Source organism: Anomalospiza imberbis, chromosome Z, assembly GCF_031753505.1.
Source record: "Anomalospiza imberbis isolate Cuckoo-Finch-1a 21T00152 chromosome Z, ASM3175350v1, whole genome shotgun sequence".
Lineage (NCBI taxonomy): Eukaryota > Metazoa > Chordata > Aves > Passeriformes > Viduidae > Anomalospiza > Anomalospiza imberbis.
Window position 1 is genome coordinate 24,359,669 of NC_089721.1, and position 26,250 is coordinate 24,385,918.

At 35.5% G+C, this 26,250-nt stretch overlaps 1 protein-coding gene across 3 annotated transcripts in view; it reads right to left on the minus strand.

The window, feature by feature from the left end:
- Positions 1-349: 349 nt before the first annotated feature.
- Positions 350-26,250, minus strand: part of LRRC2 (leucine rich repeat containing 2) — a 111,858-nt gene continuing 85,957 nt past the window's right edge. For all 3 annotated transcript variants that reach the window (XM_068175813.1, XM_068175812.1, XM_068175811.1), the window contains exons 6-9: positions 5,679-5,824; positions 3,411-3,566; positions 1,447-1,583; positions 350-500 (exon numbers count right to left, since the gene is read on the minus strand). In XM_068175813.1, coding sequence (XP_068031914.1) covers positions 451-500; positions 1,447-1,583; positions 3,411-3,566; positions 5,679-5,824 — 489 coding nt within the window. In that variant the 3' untranslated portion in view covers positions 350-450. The remainder of the gene's footprint in view (positions 501-1,446; positions 1,584-3,410; positions 3,567-5,678; positions 5,825-26,250) is intronic.

A 26,250-nucleotide genomic window follows, 5' to 3' on the forward strand; every position in this document is an offset into this window, starting at 1 on the left:
TGGATATTGTAAATACCTAAATGTGTGTTTGGTCTTAAGAAAACAACAGATCACATTCATTTTCTAAATCCGTCTATCCCCTTTTATAAAATCAAATTTCTTCCTAAGATCACTGTTTCAGCTACAACATACAATGTCTTCATTCTTCAGCTATGCCTGTGTATACTTAATTACAGTGGATGTTTACTTTCAGCAGGTCTACATGCAAATTAGTGGCTGTTGCTGTGAACTTGAAAATAAACATGTTGACTTAAAATGTGAAACAGCATCTTATGAAAGTTCTACCGCTCCTTGTTTTATCTGTAGTTACTTGAAAAGACTACAGAAACAAATAAATAATTCAATATGATTTTGATGTCATTCTGGTCAATATTTTCATGTGTTTGCTATTCAGGTGGATTAAAAGAGAGTTATTTAGATATTCAGTAGAGATCTAGAGATTTTTAATCTTCAGAGCTGGAGACTGAGCATTACTTTTGTAGTGTAGGAAGGAGTAGACTCTGCAAAAAGAGAAAAAAGAAATAAATCTCAGATTTTAGCTATGTAATCCAGCATAAATAAATGAAGCCCTTAGCTAGAAACACCTGGGTTTGGTCTTGTTTCAAAGGTACTCTACAAATTATCTCTGTCTTTCAGATCTTCTGCCAGTTCGTGTTTTATAGAAGATATTCCTTCTACAGTCTGTTTTTCAAAAGCAGGTATTGGCATTATCTATAGCACAAAAGTTCAGAAGCAGAAAATACAAAAGTGATTCATTATCCAAACTCTTCATAAAAAGCAGGGAAGTCCTGTCTGTCTAGGAAGGAAGAAAACTGTATCCCTGAGCTGCTTTGCCCCAGAAGAGCATAAACTTGGCCTATTCTCAATAGGGTTAAATGCAGGTTTCAAGCAGCCTGTCAGATATCCACGTTTCCTAAGACTGTAGATTCAACTCCATCACTACATATTTTACATCTGTCTCTGAAGCCAGTTATGACCTTAGTTTTTTCCTCTACTGCTTTCTTCTCTCAGTTTTAACCACTGTTGTTACTATTATCAGAATCCAGCACTTTTATAGCAGACTTCAATTTAGAAACAGACAGAATAAATATTCATATGCTCAACTTATAGATATTAAGGAACAGAAGTCCAGCATGAGAACATGAAAAGTATTATGAAGTCACACCCTTTCTTTATATTTCTCTTTTAACAGGTTTTGTAGGACCACTACATAGACCACTTAAATTAAATGCAATGAATGAAAATCTACTGTAAGATTAATTCCACAAAAAGTCCTTTCTACACACAAACTATTAAAGGAATTAAAATGAGCCTATGGGGTATTCTGTGTCACATGAAACTTTCCCCTTTTTTCCTAACAAATCTTATTAAAGAACACTCAAGAGAATGAGGATGACTGCATTTATGTTCAAGATAGCAGAATGCATACTGCAAATTTACACATACCCCTTTCCCTTAGGTCTTCAATGTATGCTTTCATAAACTCTTTCTCAACTTGCTCACGTTCACGTTCATTTTCTATAATTTCTTCAGTGTCTTCACATACAATTGTTTCAACTGGACTGTCCTTGAGATTTACAAATCTAGACAGAGATTAACACAAAAATGTATGTACAGGCAGCTGAACATCACTGGCCATCATGAATGACAGTTTAGAAATTACTACCAGAGCCAGAAGCAGAAATGTAAAGAACATTAGCTCAATTTTGCACTATGCCGTAGTTAGGATACATCTATTACAGAAATACAGATTTCAAAAGGAACTTTCTCTATAATCCACCTTCCATATAAAAATAATTAGGTTTATCTTCTTTCCATGTATCTACATAAATCATTCTTTGTAATAACAGGTATAGTTCTTTATTACAGAGCTTCTGACTGACTACACTGTAATTTCCCCATCTGTTAACGAGCAATATGAACTTCATCCTAACAATATTGCCTATCAATCTAGAATTTTGCCAGAATCATTTAGCTGCAATATGTGCCTCAATTTTTTGGTTATTGCATTACTTGTCTTTTACAATACATGAGAGGACATGCATTACTTTGCAATTGAAAATATTGTAAAAGTACATTTTGCAGGTGAAAAACTAAGTGGTCACATAAACAACTTATATGCAAATAAGTGCATAGCATTCTGAAAATCTTCGTTATTTGCTCCAAGAAGGAAAAAAAAATAAATGTTGTTACTTTCAAAATAACAAACGTTGCAACAAATCATATGGCTTTCTAAAATTCTGATGAATTGCTGTAAGTTTGTGATCAGCTTGTGACTTGTTGGCCCCAGTACCCACCAAACACCTCTCTCTGCCCCTGTCTTCAACTAGGCAGGGGAGAATAGCAAATGAAAAAATTGTAAATAAGCTTAATGAGAAAAGTAAAACCTATGCATAGAAGAAAAGCAAAGCAAAACAAAAAAATTACTCTCTAAATCACTCTCACTTTTGAACAGGTAATGTCTAGCCACTTCCTGGGAAGCAAAGACTCAATATATGTAGCTGGTTTCTTTGGAAGACAGAAACTTCAATAACGCATGATCCACCACCCCTCTCATTTCTTTTAGCTTTACATGCTAAGCATGACAACATATGGTGTGAAACATCCCTTTGGCCAATTGGAGTCAACTGCTCTGGCTGGTGTCCCCAACTGTCTGTGCTGTGTCCCCTCCCAGCCTCCAGGTCACCCTCAGCCAACAATGCTTTCTTATGGGACAGTTGGAGAGACAGCCTTGATGCTGTGCCACCACTGTTCAGCAACTGCTAAAAGCACTGATGTGTTATTAACACCTTTCTAGCTACCAGTGCAAGGAATAGCTCTAAGAGAGGAAAAGTAATTCCATCCACAGCTAACTCCACTCTGAACCAGACCCAGTATAGAGTCTGAAATGGTTCCATAATCAAAAACATGAACATTGCCTGCAGAAATGCAATATCTCTGTAACTTCAGACTACAATTTAGGTCTTTTAGTCTTATCCTGCATGCAGCAGTAAGGTGGTATTTTACAGCAAACTACTAAACCCATGTGACCTTACCTAACATTTTCCTAGCCATGTCTCCCTCTACCAGCAAGATGCTTTTGTCATCACGGAGTTTATCAGTAGCTAGATTGAAGGCTACTGGTCCCACTCTGAAGCATGATTTTGAAACTCCAGAGTTAGAGATGCTATGGCCCAGTCTACCCAGGAATAGCAGTTTAGACATAAATATGCACAATGTGGGTAACTGGTAGGTGAAAATCATGAAACTGCAGATCCTCTATAACTTCCAATCTTTTTAATGCCTCCTTTACCACTCTGATATAAATTGGGTCAGAATTTGTAGAAACATGCTGGTGAAAGAATTTCATCTGTGTGTATCTTACCTTATCTTCTTAAGAATATTTGCCTGTCTCTCTCACTTTTACTTACTTTAAACCTGTGGTTGACTCACAGATGGCTGTGGGTATCTCAACCAGGTCATCACCACTGACAACTAGCAAACTGAGCTTTGGCATATTGACAAGAGCTCGTGGAAGATAAGTCAACTTATTTTTCTGTAGAAGAAGTGTATGCAATTCATCTAACCTGTAAAGATATCAAAGACAGAGATGACGTAAAATATTTATTTCAAATAGGAACATCTAGCCAAGATAGTAATACTGACTTGATTTTGTGTATAATAGGAGCAATTGCATGCAACATCTTTGTCTTAAAAAGTCACTCAAACACTACTTTCACAAAATTTCATCAACTTTAATGGAAATCTCCAGTACTGGGTCAGCATTATAGTATTAATACCATACCTCTGACAAGTAATCAGAAGCATGCTCAAGATAAAAGGTTACCAAATTTACTTTGTTTTCATACAGAAAATGTGGACAGAACATGATATAAAGCCTCACCATGTACATCCTGCAACTAATGGAAGACACAGGCCACCAGGTCATACTTTTACCTGTATGCTGGTTTCTATGAATTAGGTATGTCTGTGGTAGGCAGCACATCTCCAGCAATTATTTTTCATTAGTAATTAATACTGTGGGGAGCAAGAGAAAGGCCGGCTCCTCATCAAAAGGTTCTTGCAAGTTGTCCCAATGAAATCAATTTAATGACAGTGTTTTGTGGAGGAACTATTGTTTTATTTCCCCTGGCTTTCCCTAATGCAATAGAAATTTGTGCCTGTGCCTTTATTCCTTGTATTAGGTAGAAGACAAAGAGCATAGCAAATTGATGAAACAAATTTGTCTTATTTGACTGGAAGGGTCCATTCCTCAAACACTGTTGGCAGGTTAAGCTTATCAGACCCATGCGGTTTGTTTGAATTCGGGTAAAAATATTAAGTAAGGCTTCAGTTAATGTCAACTCATCTTTATTAATCACAGACTATTGTAATGGTATTACAGACAATGATAATTCACAGAGGTTCTTTGACACCAGAGGCATTGAAATAATGAGTCTGAATGAGAGTATCAGTTTACTGATATGGGGGTTATCCTGACATTTTTTAGTCTTCTGAATGCACATGAGCCCAAAGTCAAACAAAGAAAACCTTATTTTTTGTTGTCTGATTATGATATTCTAGCATCAAATCTGGCAACACAGTACAAAATGGAGAAGATAAAATGTAGAAAGGGAATAATTTGAACCTAAGTGAATATAGGTTACAGGGGAAAAAGGTTCTATAAGTTGAGAAGGTATCCTTCCCTAAAAGAAAAACATCCTCATAGGAACTCTTTGAAGTTAGTTAAATCTCTGGTCAGATTCCCTGGGAAAAAACGGCAAGCTTACGTTGTTTGTTGTGAATTACTAACACAAGTTAAGACCAGTGCTGCTGTCAGAATAATCTGTGATTACACCATGTCCCAGAAAAGTCTTTTTGCCCAGCAAAAAAGGCCTTGCAAAAGTTAGGAGTGAATGAGTTTTCTGTGAAGTTTATTCTGCCTCAGGGAATTCTATTCCCAAATAAATAAATAATCTTGAATATTTTTTTTATAAACTTTAGTTAGTATGTTTGGGTTTTTTCACTTAAGGCTAGGAAAAGTTTCATAAACCAAGTTGCCGCAGCACTCTAGAGTGAAGAGTTAAGTTCAGGGATAAGAAAAGTGCTTTCTTAGGCTACAATGTCCCATTAAAAGGATCAGAATGATTTTTTAAAAACTAGCTCAAAGTGGTTATCTAAACTGGGAGAATGAGTATATGTGCACACATTCGTATTTACTTCAGAGTAGAAGGGCACGATTGTCAATGGGGTTTTTGAATTTTACCACTATTTTTCTTCTTTACTAACAAAGTTAATCAGGCTCTTTGAGTAACTTAAATGTGCTTTAGTTCACCTTCTCCTCCCCCTCTACCCTCCAGAAAGTTACTGCTGCCAATTCCATATGGTGAGTTCCCTGTGCTGGAACTGGAGCAGAGTATATCCAGTGAACTTCCCAAAAAAACAATGTCTAGATAAAATTACAAATTATTATAAAAGCAGCAAAAAATATATTTTGTTAACTGACTGCCATCAATGAGCTAGTAAAATTAGCTTTTGTTCTCAGACCCAGTCCATCAATAACAGAAATATTTGCATGCAAAAATACCTGATACATTTCCAAATGTGACTATCCATCAACAGTGTCCCCTGGAAGCTTTTTACTTTCTAAATTCATTTAAGAGTTCCTATATCTGTCATTGAATTAAAACATAAACTACCTGTCTATGTCTTCTGGGAGATCTTTCAGGCTGTTGCTGCTAATATCCAACCACTGCAAATTAGACATCCGGAGTACACAAACTGGAATAGAATGGAACTTGTTTGCTGACACATCCACAAATGTGAGCTGTTTCAGTTTACTAAGCTAGAAAGAAATGATGCTTTATTTTAGTTACTTTTTGCAAATACAAGAAGACATTTCATTCATCAACCATTTTTATTCCTCTTAAATCACTTAGAAAGATAAGAATTCTTTTTTTTTTTTACTCAACCATTTTCCAGCCTTGTCTCTTAGTCATCATTTTATAAAACAAGTAATTCAGAAATCCCTACCCCCCCAAATTGTTCATCACCTTTCTTACAGCATCAGGGGACTGGATGAAATTTTTATTCATCTAAACCCTACAGGTTTAGATGACAAGTCTGGAAACAGAAAATGAATTGGTTCTGAGGTAACAAAAAACAATTTTTATAACTAATAGGTTACCATTCTCAAAATCAGAGATTTGATAACCCCTATCAAAATTACAAAGATTCCCTTCACTATAACTCTACTGTGCACTGAGAGTATATTACTAGCACATGATTAGAAAATGAAACTATCAATTTAAGCCAACAGATAATTAGGTCCAGTATTTTTCAAAGATTTTTAAAAACACATCTTCCATACTGTAAACTAAATATATAATAAAGTACACTAGATATTTTATTGAAATAATTTTCAAATGAATTCTATTTTTACTTTAAGACATTTAGTAAATGTCTTATGCAATTCAGATTAAGTACTAAATGCAATTAAGATTAAGTACAAATGTAAAATATACCTGTTAAAGAAATTAATGTGTTGAATAGAGTTCTCTGTGTAGTGAATCAATTATGCATTCTACCAGTGTTCATAAAACTATGCAGCTAGCTAAAGCGAATGTCAAAGGAGTATAAATGTTAACCAAAAAAAGTATTATAGAATAGAAATTGTATTTCTGAGGTACTAATCAGTCACCATCACAATCCAACTCTACAGATCACGATACAGAAAAAAAGTAGCAAAAAAATTTCCTTGGCCTTTACCTGAAGGTACCTTAGAATATAGAAATAAATCCTCAAACCCAACACATTTACCACTTCCAAGGCAAGCAGAACACATGCAAAAGATAAAATATGAAAAAAATATAAACTAATAAATACATTATGAATCCTTAACTATTATTTTATAATTATTACGAATTAAGACCTGGAGGGGTTTTTTACATTATCTATCCCAGCTCCTTTTTATTGCAGTACTGTCAGACTTTCATCTTAATTTGACCCTTGCTATTTGAAGTCCTCATATTCACAACATGGTGCTGTGACAGAGCTAGTTTCTTTAGGGACATTTTGATGGTAATTTTTTGTTGGATTTCTTTTTTGTCCTGCTTTTCGATTTTTTTTTTTTTTTTTTTTTTTGTAGTGTTGGGTTTTTTGTTGTTGTTGCCATTTTTTTGAGGGATGTAGGTTTCTTGTTTGGTTTGGGGTTTTGTGGGTTTTATTTACTTGCTGTTTCTTTTTTTCTAGTTATAGCCTCATAAGCTGCAGAATCTTATCATCTTGAGAAATATTTTCAGGGAGGTTTACTGAAGCTATCCTATTACAAATTACTACACAATGAAGTTCATCTTTCAAAAACATAATAGAGGTTCAGAGTTCCTGTAGTCAAAGGAATAATTTCAAAATCTTCCCCCCACTGTCTTAAAAGAGTCATGGGTGAGTCATCACCATGGATATGTCTCACCACAGAGTCAAAGTAAGCAAACACATTTTATTGTGACACTTTTTACTTTCCAACCATTTTTTCATTTTGGAGACTGACTAAAAGCGATGAATACTCCATCATATTCTGTAAATTTTCCAGATACTGAATCTATTTTCCAGAAAAACAGAAAGCACAGCAACTCTTCTAGAATGTAGCAAAAATACAGTATGGAAAATAACTGGCACCATCTTTATACTGCAATGACTTTGTGGTTTCAAATTATTATAACAATTTCAAATCCCAAGCAAATATTTAAATTTTTCTCTTAACTCAGAATAACTTACGAAAACTGCTGATATATATATTTCAACAAACTCTCCTCCCAAAAATTTTGCTAGTACAGAATTAAAATAATATCCCACAAGTTTAAATGCCACTCAAAACATTCTCAAGCCATCCCCAAAGAAGAAAAGCAACAGCCTCTAAATACAGAGTAGCAGATACATGTTAAAATACACTTTCTTTCTGTTCACTCAAGTTCCTAAACATTTTAATTTTACATACATACCTGTCACACTGAAACAACTTGGTAACATTAAGATTAGATGGTAAATTTATATTTCTTCAACTAGTCTTCCTGAACGTGCTTTATTGAATTAAATATTACAAGCTATCTTAATATAGCGGTATTACTTTTTTTAAGAAATATAGCTGTTTCTTCAATTTTTCAAATAGTATGGTATATCGATTGGTTTAATATTTAATACTTAGTTAGATTAAAATATACATTTTCAGGAGTTTGTATTCCCATAAAAATGTACAAACAAAACATAAGGCCATCTACTCTATCAATACAAATTTTGGTTCAGCATGCCACAGAACATTTCAAGACAGGCTATATTGCATAAGCTGCAAGCCCTCAGTACTTGTACTTCTAGGGTAATATTTAACAAAGCTGTCCATTTTCTAGAGTATGTTGAAACCTAATGGAGTTTTTAATTTAATATCTTCATGATATGCTACCAACAGATGCCTTTGATAGATGATGCATTGGAAATTATGGTAGCTGTGTATTATATTTTCTGAAGAAAACACTCTGTATTTTATTTCTTCTTAAAGGTCTGATGGATTTTTGCACCTTCTGCAACATTTCATCTTCAAACAAGAATGGCTCCCATATAATTTTAAGTTATCATTCATTTTTGCTTGACATTGATTTTTACTATTTTCCTTTATGATGCAACTTTGAATCAATCACTATATAGCTTTATGCAAGTTCCATTTTTTAAAAATAGCCATATTTAATAGTCTATATACCTGGCAGACTTATTGTGTTACTTATGCTTAATGATTCTTGTCATTTTTCTTTGACAAACTGCACCATTTATCTTCATAATTTTGTTCATAGAATTATTCCAGATAACATTGTAGAGGTCCACTTCTTCTTTTTTCTCTGGCAATTAAACCTCCGGTTGAAAGAAGAGGACCACATGTCCCGGACCAAACTATTATTTGATTAATGGGTGTGATTTTATTTTTCTTCTGCTTTTTTGCTGTGAAAGGGATTTGTACATAAAGGTTGCATGTTTATTTACCATGAATTGCCTACTATTTAGCATCAACACATTAAAAGGTGCCAAATTGTGTTAAAATACCATATTTTTCAGTGTCATGTAAATAACAGAAACTGCAACCCATCAAAGTCAATACATGATAAGACATGCAAAGGATTAACCTAGAAATGTCTATCCATGCATTACAAATGCTCTTTTGCTTAGAAATTTCAGATGCGACATCTGAGAAAATTTGTACCACTTCAGTAGTATAGGCTATCATATACATTGTTTCCCACAAATTGACACATTATTAACCTGCTGAACACAGTGGGATATATATGAAAAAGGAACACCCTAGGAGCAGGCTGCATAGTTGTCCACTTATATATCATGACTTCAAGCCAAGTGCCTATCTTTTTTTTCATTGAAGTGTAACCTCTTCTATAATTTCACTGACATTCATGGATAAAAGCAACAATTACAGAAACCTGGTACAAGAGTCTTTAAAGGCAGAATATACCTTTCATGAAGATATAGTTGTACATTTATAGCCCAGTTCACCATAAGACTGCTAAATTGGACTCTTAATCTTGATAAATCAAAGGCATTCAACAGGCAATCCAATGGATTAGAAACAGAGTACTAATTTCATGTGTTTTGTGACAAAACCCTCTGGAGCCCAAAAATGCGTGAAATCAAACATTTCATTTGGTTGTATCCTGTGCAATGCCTTAAAGAGCACAGTTATCTGTCTCAAACACTGTTAAGGCCACAGTTAAGGAGAACGACTTTGCCATGAGATGAGACAAGCACAGAACAGAGTGACAGGATGGCACTAACTCCAGGCCTGGTGGAGGTGAGATTGGGGTAGTACATCCTGGACAACCCAGAAAAAAATTCACACTGTGGTAAACTCTGCAAAGAAGCAGCTGTTCATATGCTTATGATCAAAGCTCACCCCAGACTATGGTATGGATAGCATCCATAATCACCGAAGCTCCTCTGAAAAGACCTCTATGGATACCTGGAATTTGGACAGTAAATTAAGCCACCACATCAGGAGCTTGAGATAAGATAAAGGTAATAAAGATATAAAGATTATATATATATATATATATATATATATATATATATATATAAAGATAATTTGTTTGCTAAAATGTATATATAGTGAATGTATATATAAAATGTATATATAGTGAATGTATGTATAAAATGTATATATAGTGAAGAGTTTTGAAAGAGATCAAGAACCCCACCACCAAGAAGCCCGGGGTGATTAAGGGCCAGTGGGACACTGCTGGATTCAAGGGTGGCAAATAGCTTCTACTTTATATCTCTCTTTCCCCTCTACCTTTTCTACTTCTTTCTACCTCACACTGATTGTTGAATAAAATTTGTGTTGTTGACTTCAGCATATGCTGTTGTTTGCGCCTTAATTAGGGCAGAGGCATTTCTCACTGATTGGATTGTGATATCTTGGTAAGCTATACCCAAGAAATATAAGTGAAAGACAGCCTTCACTGTGATGGCATTGTTCTGATTTTGCAGTGCTAAAATCCTAAACCTTTTGTAGAGTTAATCCACCAACAGACATTGTTATCCTTATGCCAAACCATTTACTTGGAAGCTTAACATTGTCCCCTTTCACTGTTCATCTTTTCATCATCCAAACAGCTAAAGTTTATTGTCTGATAGGGTAAATATAGCTATGATAATCTTAGTGAGAATCTTAGTCAATCTTCTTAGAATTAGAAGTTCATAGAAAGGCACTTTGCTTATTATTAAAGTAGGTTTTTTGTATGTACAAATCTTTCATTAGATCTACAAAAAATGAGGAAATTAGTTTTATTCAATATTCACAAAATACATGCAATACATGCAACACAAAAAATGTTCACAAAAGTATCAGGTATTGATCATTAACAGGTGATTGAAGAATCACATAGTAATAAGGGCAGGACTATCATCATACAGTTAAAATCCCCATGAATGTGAATTATGTTTTTAAGTATAGGAGTTGTTCCAAGCCAACATAAGAATCACATATATGAAATTAGGTTCCAAATTAAGGATTCCCTGAGTTAAAGCCAAAACAAATCTTCTGTCTCAAAAAATAAAATTATGTTGATTACTTATGTTAAATTTTCATAGCTTTGATGCTGCATCTACACAGTCTCCATATATTATTTGCCATCATAAGCTTTGCCATCATAAAGTCATCTCATATTCAAATTTCCAAAACTTGTAAGTTAAGGACACACTTTGGAAGGGAAAACTAGGCTCTACCAAAGGTCAATTAAAGATTTTTCATTAATTTAAATAGCTCCAGTAGCTCGCTTTGGGAGTGTACTCTTAATATGTTTCAATTAAAATCATTAGAGGAGGAAGAACAGTAATATCCGTAGTATATGGACATTAAATGACCTATCCAGCATGTTTGGAGACAAAGTGACTTTGACCATATCAAAAGACTCTTTAAAGATATATTATGTTCCTTCACCAAGAGATTATCAATACTGCTTACTCTTACAACAGAATACAGACAAAGCCAAAAACATTTTTTCATTTCTGCTTCAAGGTGCATAGCAGCTGAAGAAATACTATTCAGATGGTGCCATCTTAAGTATGATTCAAGCATGTACAATGATTCTGGTTTGCCATGACAACACAATGCACCCTGGGAAGCTACGCTTCTGGTTCAAAAACTTGAGTATGCTCAATTTAGCTCATTCTGAAACCCAGAATAAGTCATTATTTTCCAAAATGAGATATGGGAAAAACATCCAAAAGATATGGAAATTTTATTCTATAGCAACTTTAAAATATATTGTAAACAAAGTTGACAGCTCAAATAAAGAATTATAATACATTGGCTATAAATAATTATATAAATACAGAATATAAATATATAAATAAATAATTATATAAACAAAGAATTATATAAATAAAGAATTATAATACGTTTTGTTTGACATTGATAAAATAGAAAACATTAACTTCAAAAGAAAAGATTCTCAAGGATGTTTGAAGAGGTAATATCAGCATAAGAGAACTGAGTAATGATGTAATATTGACAGATGGAAAATTGTGGGAGAAAATCATAGAAATAAAACTAATAATGTGGTTCTGTAGTTCTAATTTTGTTACAGTCACCCTATTTTGATGATTGATGATTAAATCATTTCACCTTATTTATACTGCGGCTTAGCAACTACAACAAATCTATGTTCTACACCAGACTGAGCAGAGATAGCCTAACAAGCTTGGAAAAAGATTTGCACAAAATGTCAGCCAGAAATCAGCTTACTAATAAATTAAGTGGAAGACATAATGTTATGGCAAAAAAGATACTTCTACCTCAGCAGCAGAGGTCAAAAGATTTGCAATTTGTAAGACACATTTATTATACCAAGAATAAGCATCTCTGTGGTTTTTTTGCTTTGCAAACAGAAATGGTGGAAATTCTTTTTGTCGTGGCAGAGTAACTTCACCAAAATCACAAGATTCCTGCCATTCACAAGTGCTGAGAACTACAGCAGCTGTGAACAACTGTCTACCAACAGGAGAACCCTGCAACTTGGATCTGGATTTGTCTTCTTGAAGCAGGAGTTTGATAAAGAGTATCTCTAGATTTGTGAAATTCATAATGAAGATAAGACTACTTTGCACACTGTGACATATTTTATCTGGAATTAGACCATGTGTAGTACAGCATATTGTTCTAAAATATCCATTATAAAAATTATTTTCATTTTCACTCCACAGATTATATGTGTAAGACACTGATAGTATACAAACCTACAATTGAGGACACTGTCAACAATTCAACACAACAGGTCACTGCTTTGTGTCTTGACAAGATTACAGCAAATTTTCTCTTCCTCCTCTTCCTTCCTTTCTTATAGTGCTGCTACACACACACAGGTTTTTTATTTACTTTCCTTCAGGTAGTGAAAAAGCTAACAGGAAAATTTTGACTATATCTCTTACCAAAGGATTCAGTTCTCCCTATTTTATAACAGTATTCCTAGGAAATTTTATGTTGTGCTTTGACATAAATATGCAAAAACAAATTGAAAATAAAGATAATATTAGTACAATAATCAGATATGCAAGAGGTCTTTTCCTGACTTGGACAAGAATGCTAAGGAATGGCAAATATGAAGTGTGTACAGTGAGCAGATTTTTGTACAAATAGATATCTCGCTACTTTCTAACAACTTGTTGGTGCAATTAAGAGCATGAGGCTGTGAATTCTTACAGTTCTTAGTGCTGCATTGCTATTTTGCACTACTCCATCCAGTCTGTGACCGAGTAACCTTAGGGCATCCACTGAATTATGCTGTTCTTATTAGGTGTCTGATAAATATAAAAAATAATACTTATTCATATACATACTTTAGAAAGCTTGCAATGAAGCTGGACTTTCAAGATGCACTTTAGAGGTAGAATTCACCTAATGTGAAATTTACAGAGATGTGACAAAAGTTTTGGTGAGCAGTCCTCTAGTAATACTACTGAGCCGCGTAATCTTTGGTAGGGATGATAACAAAGCAAGCCTACAAACATCATCTGCTTTTTACTGGAAAGTCTGGAAACTATCTTCTTGGGTTTTTTGGTTGGTTGTTTGATTGGTTGATTGTTTTTTTCATATTGTATGCTAATGAAGCATTTGCTGAAATGGTTTATAAAAAAAAAACAACCGCCTTCATAGAATATATCTGGTCAGGTCTTCAGTGTAGTCAAGAGGCTCTTGTATTTCTGGGAAGCTGCTAAGTCTAAATTATATCAAGACCTCTTCCATTAGCTCAGAGTACCTCAGGAAGATATAGGCACGAATGCAGCTGAAGGCTTGTTCCATAAGCCCCTTGGGTTGCTAAATATTGTCCTGTGTCTCTTAAACAACAAGAAAAAAATGGCTAACAAAATCAGTCATCTGGCCTGTCCTAGCATAGCTGCTCAGAAGACAAATTGTGTAGAATCAGGTTTCATGGTACTGAAAGAGTATAAGCTCAGATACATTTTACACTTTTATTTCTGTGCCCTATATCAATATAAGTAACTTACACACAGAAATTTAATAGTCAATTCCCTCTAGATTGTGTCCAAGCTACTTATCTTTGTTTAGCTACATATTGCTGCTAGAGGCGTATACAGCCCCAGTAATTTTTTAATAATAAAACAAAAAACTGTGACATATTTGTGTAAATCATGTGCAATATCAGATGATATTTTCTGTGACCATGACATTTTACAAATACCTATATAATGCTTTAAGCATATAAAAACATTAATATAACAAAAGAAAGTATGACTGCTGAGCAAACACATAGGAGTAATATTTATTATTAACAGCATGCAGCTGAAGCTGTCAAAATTTTCACAACTGCAAGTAAAATCTAGTACAAAGAAGCACAGCTAATGCAAGAACATTTATTAAACTGACTGAAACCTGGGAAAAGATGGAAAAAAATAAAAAAGTAACTTCATTAAAGACTTACACTCATTATGCATTAGTGATCAAAAGAGCAAATAAATTGTTGGATATATATGTACTGTGATATACAATAATTAATCCCAAATTCCTTCCCACTAAGTAAAACAACACTACACAGAAAACACCATAATTCCCATTTTTTTCTCTAGGTATATTATAGCAATATATGGGATTTGAAGATGAACAATAAATAATAACAGAATGAAAATACTTTGTTATTTTCTTTCAATTTTCGGTTTGCAGTAGTTCTGAAAGACCTAAATCAAGATTAGGAAAAACTGTAAAGGTTAGAATAACTGAGTAAGAAATTGGTAATTCATTAAGTATTTTTCCTTGACAATGTTCCTCACAAGAGCAACATAACCAAAAAGTATTGCACCTCTCAATAAAATGCAACCTCTACACAATTAGTTTCTAGAATTTTCAACAACATGTTTTGAAATTACTTTGCAGAATTCTGAGGAAACTTACATATACACAAATAATGAAAACCTCTATTTCTGTCTCAGTCCAAAGAAGCACAGTTCAAATTGTTTCAACCTCAGAATATAGCAGTTCTTGTAAAATAATATTGCTTATTGAGATTTCTAATGTCATAACATCTAAAAGTTTAATTTTTAGTGAAGCAGATCTACAATTTAGGTCTTAATACTCTACTGATATCATAATTACCAGAGCACAAAAAACTGGAAATAAATTTCTGTGATGCAAAGCTCCAAAAAACACACAGAAGAATTCTCTATTGTGCTATTTCAATACCATTAATAGTGACTACAAACAAATGGGAAAAAAAGTGAAAAGAAACATAGTGGCAGGAAGTCACTTACCAAGGTGAAAAAGTACACCACAGAGAGTATAACACAGGTTTCCTGATTTCTAGTCTTAAGATGCTGAGGACCACTCCAAGTATGTAATAGAACAAGTATATCAAGACCTTAATTATGGCAAAGAAATTAATTGAGATTTAAGATGACCTATATTTTTAGAACCTTCTCATTTCTTCCCTTTTTTGAAAAATGTAGTTCAACATTCTTCAGTTCTGAAGCATCATATTAGGTCCTCTAATCTCAATAATTTTTTGTTGCCTCTAACCTCTATTTAAAAGAGCATTTTATAACTGAGAATGAAAAATATTTCAGCTATATTAAAGACAGTTTGAAGTAGCCTGGCCTCTCCTTAAACCAACCCTCTTCACTGAAAGGAGTGTATTCAAAGATAAACCATAAGAGCAGAAAAGAAAATAAAACCATGAAATAATGATGCCTACATGTGATCCAGACACTTGCAGCCCCTCTGCTACCACTGTCATACCCTTCAGACATAACTTTCAACCGACCATGTCTGTATTGCAAGATGAAATGAAATAAAAGTCTCAAGACTACATGGCAGCTAGCATATGACATGACTGAAGTTAGGAGTCAGCAGCAGCTAGCCCTCAGCAGCCATCTGTGGTGCATAGACTCCCCAGTCATATAGCCATATAATTGTGTATTGTGTAACCAGAAACGGTCTGGGGAAGTTCTGTCACATTTTCTACACACAGGCAAGCACTGGCCACATATACCCAATGTCCACACTGCACGTGTAAACCGGCACATGAAATATCAAATTTTGGGTCGCAGAATTTGGCAAACCAAGGCTATCAGTCTCACTTTGGATTAGTCCAGAAAGAAACAGTTTGATGTGGCTACAGTAATGTGGGTGATGGGGAATCCAATAGAACACATGTCAATTAAAATTAGATTAAAAAAAAAAAAAAAAAGAAAGGTTGATTTTGCAAAGTAAAAGATAAGAGAATTCTGGAAATCTTATTCTTACAATGCTGTGTTTTAACTTTTCCATGACCTCTATAACATCTGCTTTTATTATACATAAAATTACACATCTCCTTCTAAACTCCATCAGTAGTAAACAACTATATGACAAGTCAAAATAGTGAATTAGAGGGATAGTCTAAACAGCAAGTGAAGAAATGTCTCTATTTCTTGTATTTGTTCTGAGATTTCTAGTCATTAATTTCTTAACCTGAATTCATCCTGCTTTGTACTACAGTTTAAAGTCCAGGCTTGTGAGTTTGCATCTCTTCAATAAGTAAAGCAGGAACCACTGGGACATATCCTTCTTTGAATTCCCTCACAAGTTCAACATCTCCTCCACTTCATGTTGGGTATAATTCTATGCTCTTTTGTCCAGGACTAGTAAGGCAGAGGTCCTACCTGAGCTCTATATGAGATAAAAAAATCCTGGCATGATGTCTACTTTCAACTGATCAGGCTATCTCTGTCTTCATATCTTTCACATTGATCAATGATGAATAAAAATTACAACCTTACCAGGTGTTTTTTACAATTGTGAAGAGTTGATCAATCATGTAACTACCTGTAATTAGTTAACAACTGATATATACACAGTAATAAATGAAACACCTTAATTTCAATTATACTCTCAAACTTTATTCTTCTTAAGGAATAAATAATACCTCTCATTACCTGCACTTTATGGAAAAATAAATAGCATGCTTTTCTCTCCCTTCAGCTATAACTCTGTCTTGATTCTCACCAATCCATGTATATTTGCACCAGAAACATTTTTCTGCAAGACAAAACATGCAAGTCTGGTAGTGCTAGGTATTTTTTCTGCTCTCTGCTTCTATTCAGTAGCTATATACAATCTGCCTCAGATTATTTTACAGATGAATGGAGGATATATTATTAGAATTTTGAAAACCTATTTTGCTTTTAAGGAGATTTGGAACTGTTCTGAGAGAAAGCAGAGCTGGAGCAGTACCAAATACTCTTTCCTACCACCGAATTCCATTACAGCTATATTCATGCTTTTTGTAATAATATAGCCATGCTTTAATGCTCACATTATGCCCCTTTGGTCATTGTTAAGTCTTCCCTTATGCTATAAAACTACTTGTCTGTCATTCTCTATTACAAAAACGTTTTAGACTGTGAAAGGTGATATTACTTTTACTGAACTAATGTGCAAGGTAAAGGAAAGGTCACTGGCACCACAGCATGGAGGTAAGCATGGGTCAGCTCTCCAGTGAAGTGGCCTGTTATTATTAGCTGCTGACTTATTCTGATAGTGAAGTGGTTTTAAAATGATGCTATATAAATTAGAAGGCTTTGGAAGCACAGTGTCAAGCGGATCAACTGACATTTTCCCATGCTTAACTTCATAATCCTATTTCCTAACATAGATCCATGTCCTTCATTAGCCCCTCAACTATTAAAACATTTATGAGCACTCCTTGCAGCAGTAAGACCTCTGAGAGTCTCTTCTGACACCTAACACCTTTGCACATGCTTTTTTGGGTTTCACACCCCTCCTGTTATTGTTTGATACTGCATCTTATACCAGTTCCATAACACAGCTGTTGTTTTGCATGGATTGACACTGTGACCGACTGCATTGGAAAACAACTCATCACAAGCTTTAAGCAAATTCAAAGAGAATACAAGCCTTGAGCAAAGAAGAGCAAGATAAAATTCTGTCTAATGGAGATGCAACCAAGCCAAGTAATTGGAACACCCCTTCTGATACTGAAAAATGTATGTGCAGAAATTATGGCCCAATTACAGTCAACTGGAGTCTTCCTAGTGGTTTGAAATGAAAAAAGTACCAGATGTTGGCTTCCCAGTACCAAGTTAATCCCTTTATTACAGCACTTCTCTCTGTTTTGTGGTCCTGAAAAACCCTCACAAATAAAATTCCTTTTTTAGCAAATCTTGTATATGACTCTTTTGCAATTTGCAACCATTTTTAACAAATATGATACATGGCTCCTTTGCAGCCTCTGAAAAATCTTACAGATGTAAGGATTAAATAGATTCTTTATATTCCCATTTAATAAGACAGGAAGGACCTGTGGGTGAGTTCTTCCAGTGCCTTACTGGATGGTAAAACTGTTGGGAAGTTATGTTGCATTTTTTTATTTATAATTGTCACATTCATTAAAAAAAACAACAATGAAACAAGACAGGTTTGGAAATATACAGATTTGAAGAATAACGTGCTGGCAAAACAACATAATATTTTACATTGCTATAGAGATGGCTGGTGTCCCACCTACCAGGTAATGGCTTTGAGATGTCTCAGTCACTGATTACAAAGACAAAAATTCATATGAATATGCCCAGTGGGGACTTATTTGAAGTCTACACACATATGAATAGAGCTTATGCCCCTGTTTTCCTGCTAAATGCATGGCCTTGATGAAGAGGACTGGACAGGCTAAGAAAAAGAAGACTAAAGAGACTGAAAATTTTCCAGTTATTGAACCACAGTTTTAAAATAGCAATTGGAATTGTATTAATGTATAAAAAGTTATTTATGTCTGTTCTGGATACTGTTGTGTTTGAAAACCATAGGTGACTAATGTTAGTGCTTAATAAATCCCTGATCACATAAGGGTTTTTTTTAGGGCCACACCTGCTAGCATTATTAAATTATTTAAGAGACAACTATTTATAATTATATTTTTCAGGTAAGCAAAGAAGAGAAATAGCACCCATTATAACTCCTGTGACCATAGAAAGCCTTTCCAGAGGGAATGTATTCCTGGACCTGTAGGTCATCAATGCAAGTAAACTAATAGGTGACATGAAGATTAGAAGCAGCCTGGGCTGCAGTTATCATACATTAATGGAATTCACAGTCCTGAGGGATATGAGTCAGTTGAAGAGCAAAGTCAGGACCCTGAGCTTTAGGAAAGCAAATTTGCAGCTCTTCAAGGGCTTAGTCAATAGTAACCCCTTGAGAAACTTATGTCAGGGACAAGGGTGAAAAACAGAGCTGGTAGATATTTAAGGATGCCTTCCATAGTGCACAAGACTTTTCTATGCCCAGGTATAAATGATCAGGCAAGGATGACAAGGCACTGGAATGGCTAATCAGGGAACTGCTGGTAAAACTAAAGAGAAAGAAGCAAATACATAGTAGAAGCATGTCAGGTAACCTGAGAAGACTATAGGAACACAGTCCATTTGTACAGGAATGGGGTGAGGAAGGCCAAGGTGAAGCTATAAGTGGATCTCTGCATCCCTGTGGACCTCCATGGGCTGCAAAGGCACAGCTCCCTCCCCATGGGCTGCACCATGGGCTGCAGCAGAAACTCAGCTCTGGCACTTGGCACACCTCCTCCCCTTTCTTCTGCACTGAACGTGGTGTCTGCAGAGTTGTTCCTCTTGCATGTCCTTACCCCGCTCTTTTCTGGTTGCTACTTCATCTGCACAATAACTTTTATTTTATTATTAAATATAACAGAAGCATTGCCACCATTTCTGACTGACCCAGCCTTGGCACTGGCTCTCCCAGACTTGCAGGAAGCTTCTAGCAGCTTCTGGTAGAAGCCACCCCTGTAGCGCCCACATTACCAAAACCTGGCCATGCAAACCCAATACAATATGCTAAGGCACACAGAAGACTGGGAGGCAATTCAGGACAGCCAGCAGATCTTCACCAGGGAAATGTTCTGCCTGCTCAGCCTAGTGGCCTTCTACAGTGGAATTTTACAGTGGACACCATCAACAGATAAGGAAAGGGTCATCTGTATGGATTTCTGTAAAGCCTTTAACATGATTCCCCACAACATACTTCTTACTGAGATGGAGAGACAGGGATTTGATGACTGAAGATGTCAGTGATTAAGAAACTGGCTGGGTGGTGTCATCCCCAGCGTACTGGTAAATGTTTCAATATCTGGATGGAAGTTGGTGAGAAGTGGTGTGCCTCAGGGGTCTGTATTGGAACAGTGTTATTAAATTTCTTTGATAATTTCTATCGATATAAATTTCTATCGATAATATAAGCAGTGGGATCAAATGGACCCTCAACAAATTTGCAGATGACACCCAGCTGAGTGGTGCAGTTGACCTGTTTATGTGATGTGATGTGATGTGATGTCATGTCATGTCATGTCATGTCATGTCACCCAGAAAGATGCAATGTCATCCAGAGGGACCTGGACTAGCTCAGGAACTAGGTCCACATGAACATCATGAGATTTAATAAGATCAAGTACAAGGAGCTGCACCTGAGTTAGGACAACCCCAGTATCAGCACAAGCTGGGGGATGAACAGATGGAGAGCAGCCCTGCCCAGAAGGATTTGGGGGTTCTGATGGGTGAGAGGTTGGACATGACCCAGCCATGGGCACTCCCAGCCCAGAAAGCCAAACGTGTCCTGGGCTACATCCAAAGCAGGGGATGCAGGGGGATTCTGCCCATCTGCTCTGCTCTGGTGAGAGCCCACCCGGAACCCTGCATCCAGCTCTGGTGTCCCAGCAGAGGAAGAACATGGGCCTGTTGGAGTAGGTCTAGAAGAGAACAAGAGAAATCATAAGAGTAATAGAAAACCTTCTCTGTGAGGACAGGCTGAGACAGCTGGTGTTGTTTAACCTGGAAAAGAGAAGGTTTCAGGGGACAACTCACTGTGACCTTTCAGTTCTTAAAGTGGGCTTCCAATAAAGATTGAGACAGTTTTTAGTAGGAACTATTGTGACAGGACAAGGGGGAATGATTTTAGACTAAAAGAGTTTAAAAACAGACAATATAAGGAAGGCATTTTTTATAATGAGGGTGGTGAAACACTGGTACAAGCTCCCCAGAGAGTTGTTAAAAATTCTGTTCCTGGAAACATTCTAAGTCAGATTGGATGGAGCTTTGAGAAACATGTTCTAATTAAAGATGTTCCTGCCCATGGCAGGGGGGTTGCACTAGATGAACTTTACAGATCCTTTCCAATCAAAACTATTCTACATTTCTATGATTTTGAAAGGTCTTCATGTCCGTGCTTGCTTATATTAGGACTTAGCTGAACCTGTGCATCAGAACTACAAAACAAGATTTAATTTGATCTTTTGAAAACGCAGTGTGTTAAGGCAACTATGAAGCATAACATTTTAATTTCTCTAAATTTCAAAGATCAGTATATACAGGATTGACATGAAAATGTAGGTATTCATAGACACATACTCTGCTTGACAAATTATTCATATGCTTTAACAGTCTCAAATTCCTTCATTTTGCGCTACCCAGATGATACAGAAAAAATTCTGATCATTTACTGGGACTCCTCAGATGTAGTATTAAACACTGTTCAAGGCATAATAACTTTGAAAAAAAAACTTTTTAATTTGTTTTCCGTATCAGAACATCTAGTGCAAGCATTTCTGTCTTGCTCGTCGTACTGTGGAATGTCTTGGTCTTGCCGGTCCTGTGACTGACATCATGTGCCATACCAAATGGTACGGATGGAGGAAATTAGAACTTCTTCATATTCTGTCTCTTCTCATTGAAGTTCCTTTGGGTCACATAGATACTGTTGGCTGCAGCAAAATTATTGGTAGAAAAAAAAGGAATTCACAACAAAGCTGTCTCTTTGAAATATCATGCACAGGAAACTAATTGCGTGATTCAGTAAATAACTGTAGAAAGCAATACTTTCTGAAGAAAGAACACCTGAAAATAAGGTCAGAGCAGTTTTTCCACAAACTTGAACTAGAAAATACATTATTTATAATACAGGGGTTTTTTTCCTGGAAGAAGAATTTTATTGCATAACCTGTATGAAAATAATTCTGAGAGGAACACTATCCAGCAGTTAAAATACAAATACCAGCATCATACTAATTCTTGAATTCACATACAAAATATACAAGAAATTTGGAAATAAATCCATCCATCTCCTTCTCCCTGTAACTACTAATATATAGTGTTCAGTGTAATGACACTGTGATGGGAGAAGGACTGGATAAGGTACAGGGCATGCCTCTCCTGAGCACCTTAGCTAGAAGAACAAAGTCCACTCCACCTAAGAATCTTAAAAGACATGTGCTGCATCAGGGACAATTGTGCCCTAGGCCTCATAGGGTACTTTCCTCTGCTAAACTTGGCTACTGAGGTCTGTAAGTATCTGTTACAAGCTGATGACATAAACATAATGTCATGTAGGTTGACTTTTCTTATGTACACTTATATTTTATTTCAATTTATATTTTCACTCATGTCTGGAGGAAGACATAATTCATTTGCAAGTGCAGCTAATACCAATTTGAACTCCAATGCAGATCCATAAAATTTCTCTGCCAAGTTTTACTTTCAATTGATACTAATCAAAAATTGATTTTAACTAATATCTCAAATGTTAGACATAACATCTAAATATTTAATTAGATGATATCTAATAAATATCTAAATCTAAAAATGTTAGATATCCAACAATAGCACAAATTTTTAAAAATTGAAAGTTAGACATTGAAATAGATTGCTCTTCCTTGGACATAATATGGAATGGTATAATGTCCTAATCCTTGAGAAAGTAAAAGATGAGAGCGCACATCCTCAATTTTTTTTTCACATAGCATCAGATTACCTCATTTTAAGATTTAGTGAGATGACTTACAGAGTGCTGAAAGTGGCCTTTACAAACAGAGAAAGAGCTTTTTGCTAGAAAGGAACAGGCAAGTGAGCAATGGGCTTTTCCTCCTGATACTATGGCACATGGCACATCCCTCAAGGAACAGTTCCAAAGCTCAGCCAAATAGAAATAGTGAAAAAGTCCAGGCACTTGGACATACATGTTCCTAATAGGCTGATACAGCTACTCCATGAGGTGCATTTGGGCTAGAATAATGACATGGTTTTGGATGGGATGTCTCACTGGCCATTACATTATGTAAAAAAAGAACCCAAGGCAAAATTAACCTTCAGTAATTTCTACTGGGCTGCAGTTCGCCTTTATTACATCTGACTAAGTTTTACACTGAAGAATACTGATGCCATTCTCATACACTCCTTTAATCTTCCCAGAAAAAAACTTTTAAGGACTTGAAATTCAAATAAAAATTTAACTTCCTAAGAGAGGATAAACAGGAAATTTTTTTATCAATATTCTGGGGTTTTTTTCTATTTGTTGCTAAGTTTTCTCTTTCTTCCTAATGTTGTAAAGAGAAGCCATTCTCCTACCAAAACAGATCTTGCACATATTTGCTGTATTATAATCTCCAGTTCCCAGTACTGACTCCACATGAGAGACACAGCCAACCCTTATGAGCATTTCACTGGATTAATTGATGTTAGCAACAATTTTATTGGACAATAAATGACATAATCTAACTTGTGGTCATTAAAATTTGTATTGCTTGTCTGTGGCAACATGCTGGCAGTGTGGGGAGCTCAGAGGAAGATGCTCTGCAGAAAGACACCAGAGGCTGTATACCAGCAATTCCAGATGGCTCCAATGGAAAGCTCCTCAGCAAAGCTCCTCAGCAAAGTGTGTGGTGCCACTCTAAAAACTGATTTAAGAAAGAAGAAAAATTCCACCAGAGAAAGGGGGAGAATAAAAAGAGTGAGAAAGAACAGAGGGAATATCAAGTCAAAGCAGGAGGAAGCAGAGGTGCTGCAAGGTAGAGTAGGTCTCCACACTACAGCTCATGCCATTGCAGATGGATATTCCTGAAAAAAGCTCAGCCCATGGGGACCTTACACCAGGGGAGAACAAAAGTGTGCGGATGAAGGAGAAGCAGCTATAAACCTCTGTGTACTGGCTGTAACTTCCCTTGCCACCTTGCACTGCTTAGGGATGGAAAAGGAATCTGAAATGAAGTTGACCTTGGGAGAGAGGGGATGAAAAGATTTTGTTTTATTGTCTCTGTTTCTTACTACTGAAATATATATTGACAAATATTAAATTAATCTTCCCAAAGTACAGTCCTTTTTCCTACAAAAATAAATGAGAAAGAATCTCCCTGTCTTTTATCTTTAACCATGAGATTTCTCAAAATATTTCCTCCCAATGTCGCACTGAAGAGGGGGATGAAGTGATTAGAGAGGTAGGCATTTGGCTGTTCAAAGCTAGCCCACCACTCTTCTGTTTTCCCTTTTTAGACTGTTTAGACTAATTCAATGTTTTAATTCATTAAACAGTTACCTGCTAATCACTACAACTATTTGTCTGAGAGTCAACATTAGACACCTATGATGTTAGCAAGGATTCTGATGCATTTGTTCTGAATAACATAAGTTGTAGTGAGTATGCTAAAGGCCAAACACTTAGCGACATTTCACATCATTCAACAAAAGTGTCCCTTTAATTGTATGTTCAGCTTCCAAAGCTGCCCTTGAAATGTTGATTCTGAGAAACAGAGTTTATAATCTAAATCAGAAGAGCTTGTGTAGCCTACCTCCCAGATCACTACAAATATAAATTGAGTTTCAGCCTCCAGAGAAACACAATAAATAATGCCAATATTTTTCTTCTTGACCTTTTGTACCATACTAACATGATGTGGCTTGCAGTTTTTACTATTCTATAAAGTTATTTGCTCAACTCCAATGTTTTTTCCATAAATTTTAAGTGAACCATTAGGCCATAACCTACATTCAGTTTTGTGGCTTCCAATTTCATTGAATAGGAGACTTTAGGAAGGAAACAATATTTTAGAACTCTCCAAAAGAAACACCAGTCTCTCAGGCTCAGCCCTGGAAGAATTCATTACATGCACAGGTAGGTTTCCATGCAAAGGCTACCCATAATGCATAAACATGGGTAAATCCTTGTGCTACAAGACCTCTGCAAGCAGTTGGGAAAATACTCAGTGGTTTTAAAACAGCAATGACTTGGGGTAAATTTACCATCCACAGATTTGAATACACTCATTATTCTAAGATCATTTTGTTTAATTCATTTGCCTATTCAGGACATATGATTTCCTGATTCCATTATGAATCCTTTTTACTAGTCAAATTTTATCTGTTTCATTCCCTGGTTTTGCTATCCAAAGGAGAAGAGGCAGGAGAAAGGAGACCTGCACTGTTTATTCTGTTGCTAGCATTTCTTTTTCATGTCCATTTATAATGGGAAGATTCTCTCTTTGTTTCCATTTTGTTCACATATTTTTTTAGCAATTCTTTTTAGATAAACTACTTTACTATGAAAAGTTGGTGGAGAAAATTAATTACTATTACTTTCCTCAGAAGAGAACATAAGCAGGACTAAATCAGATCTCACATAAGTTTAATCCACTCTAACATTGCCTGTGAATCACCAGTAACAGATGTTTAGAGAAAAAGTAGGAATCAGTAAAGAAGAGCCTGACACTTTTCCCTAAAGATCCCTCTACTCACCCCCCGGAAATCAGGATATTAAGAACCTGAGAAATACAGATGACAGCTAAAATTGTGGTTAGGTACCAGCCAATTATTTTATTTCCCCCTAATAATAAGTCTCAGAGCAGCTGTGGCAGAGAGCAGTTATGCAGCCAACAAAAAAAAAAAATAATGTTGGTGCATGCCTGGGAGTTCTTTTCTCAGTCTATTATACATTCATGCCATTCCTCACATATAATATCCTTTTCAGACAGATATTTGTGCTCGTAGCAAAATGTAGTGCTGTTTATAGAACTTTCCATACAGTTTTTAAATGAAAACAGACACTGGGGAACAAAGTGTGTATGTGAATATGACTACCAAGATGTGCTTCATTTTTACAGAAAACAGCTATTTGAAGCCGTCTGCTTATTACTACAGCCAAATCCCCTTCAGGATCCTGTCCTCTTTCATATATCAGAATATATACAAGTAAAATTTAGTCACTGGAAAACCAAAACAAAGTACTTTGGCCTTATTTAAGTGCTTCTAAAGCATTTTCAATGATATTACTAGCAAAACATTATTGTTAAAAACTACAAGGAATATGACTTAATCTGTTAAGAAAAGATTTAAACACTGTGATAAAATACCTTTTAAGCCAAATAAAGAAGATGGAAATGAACATAG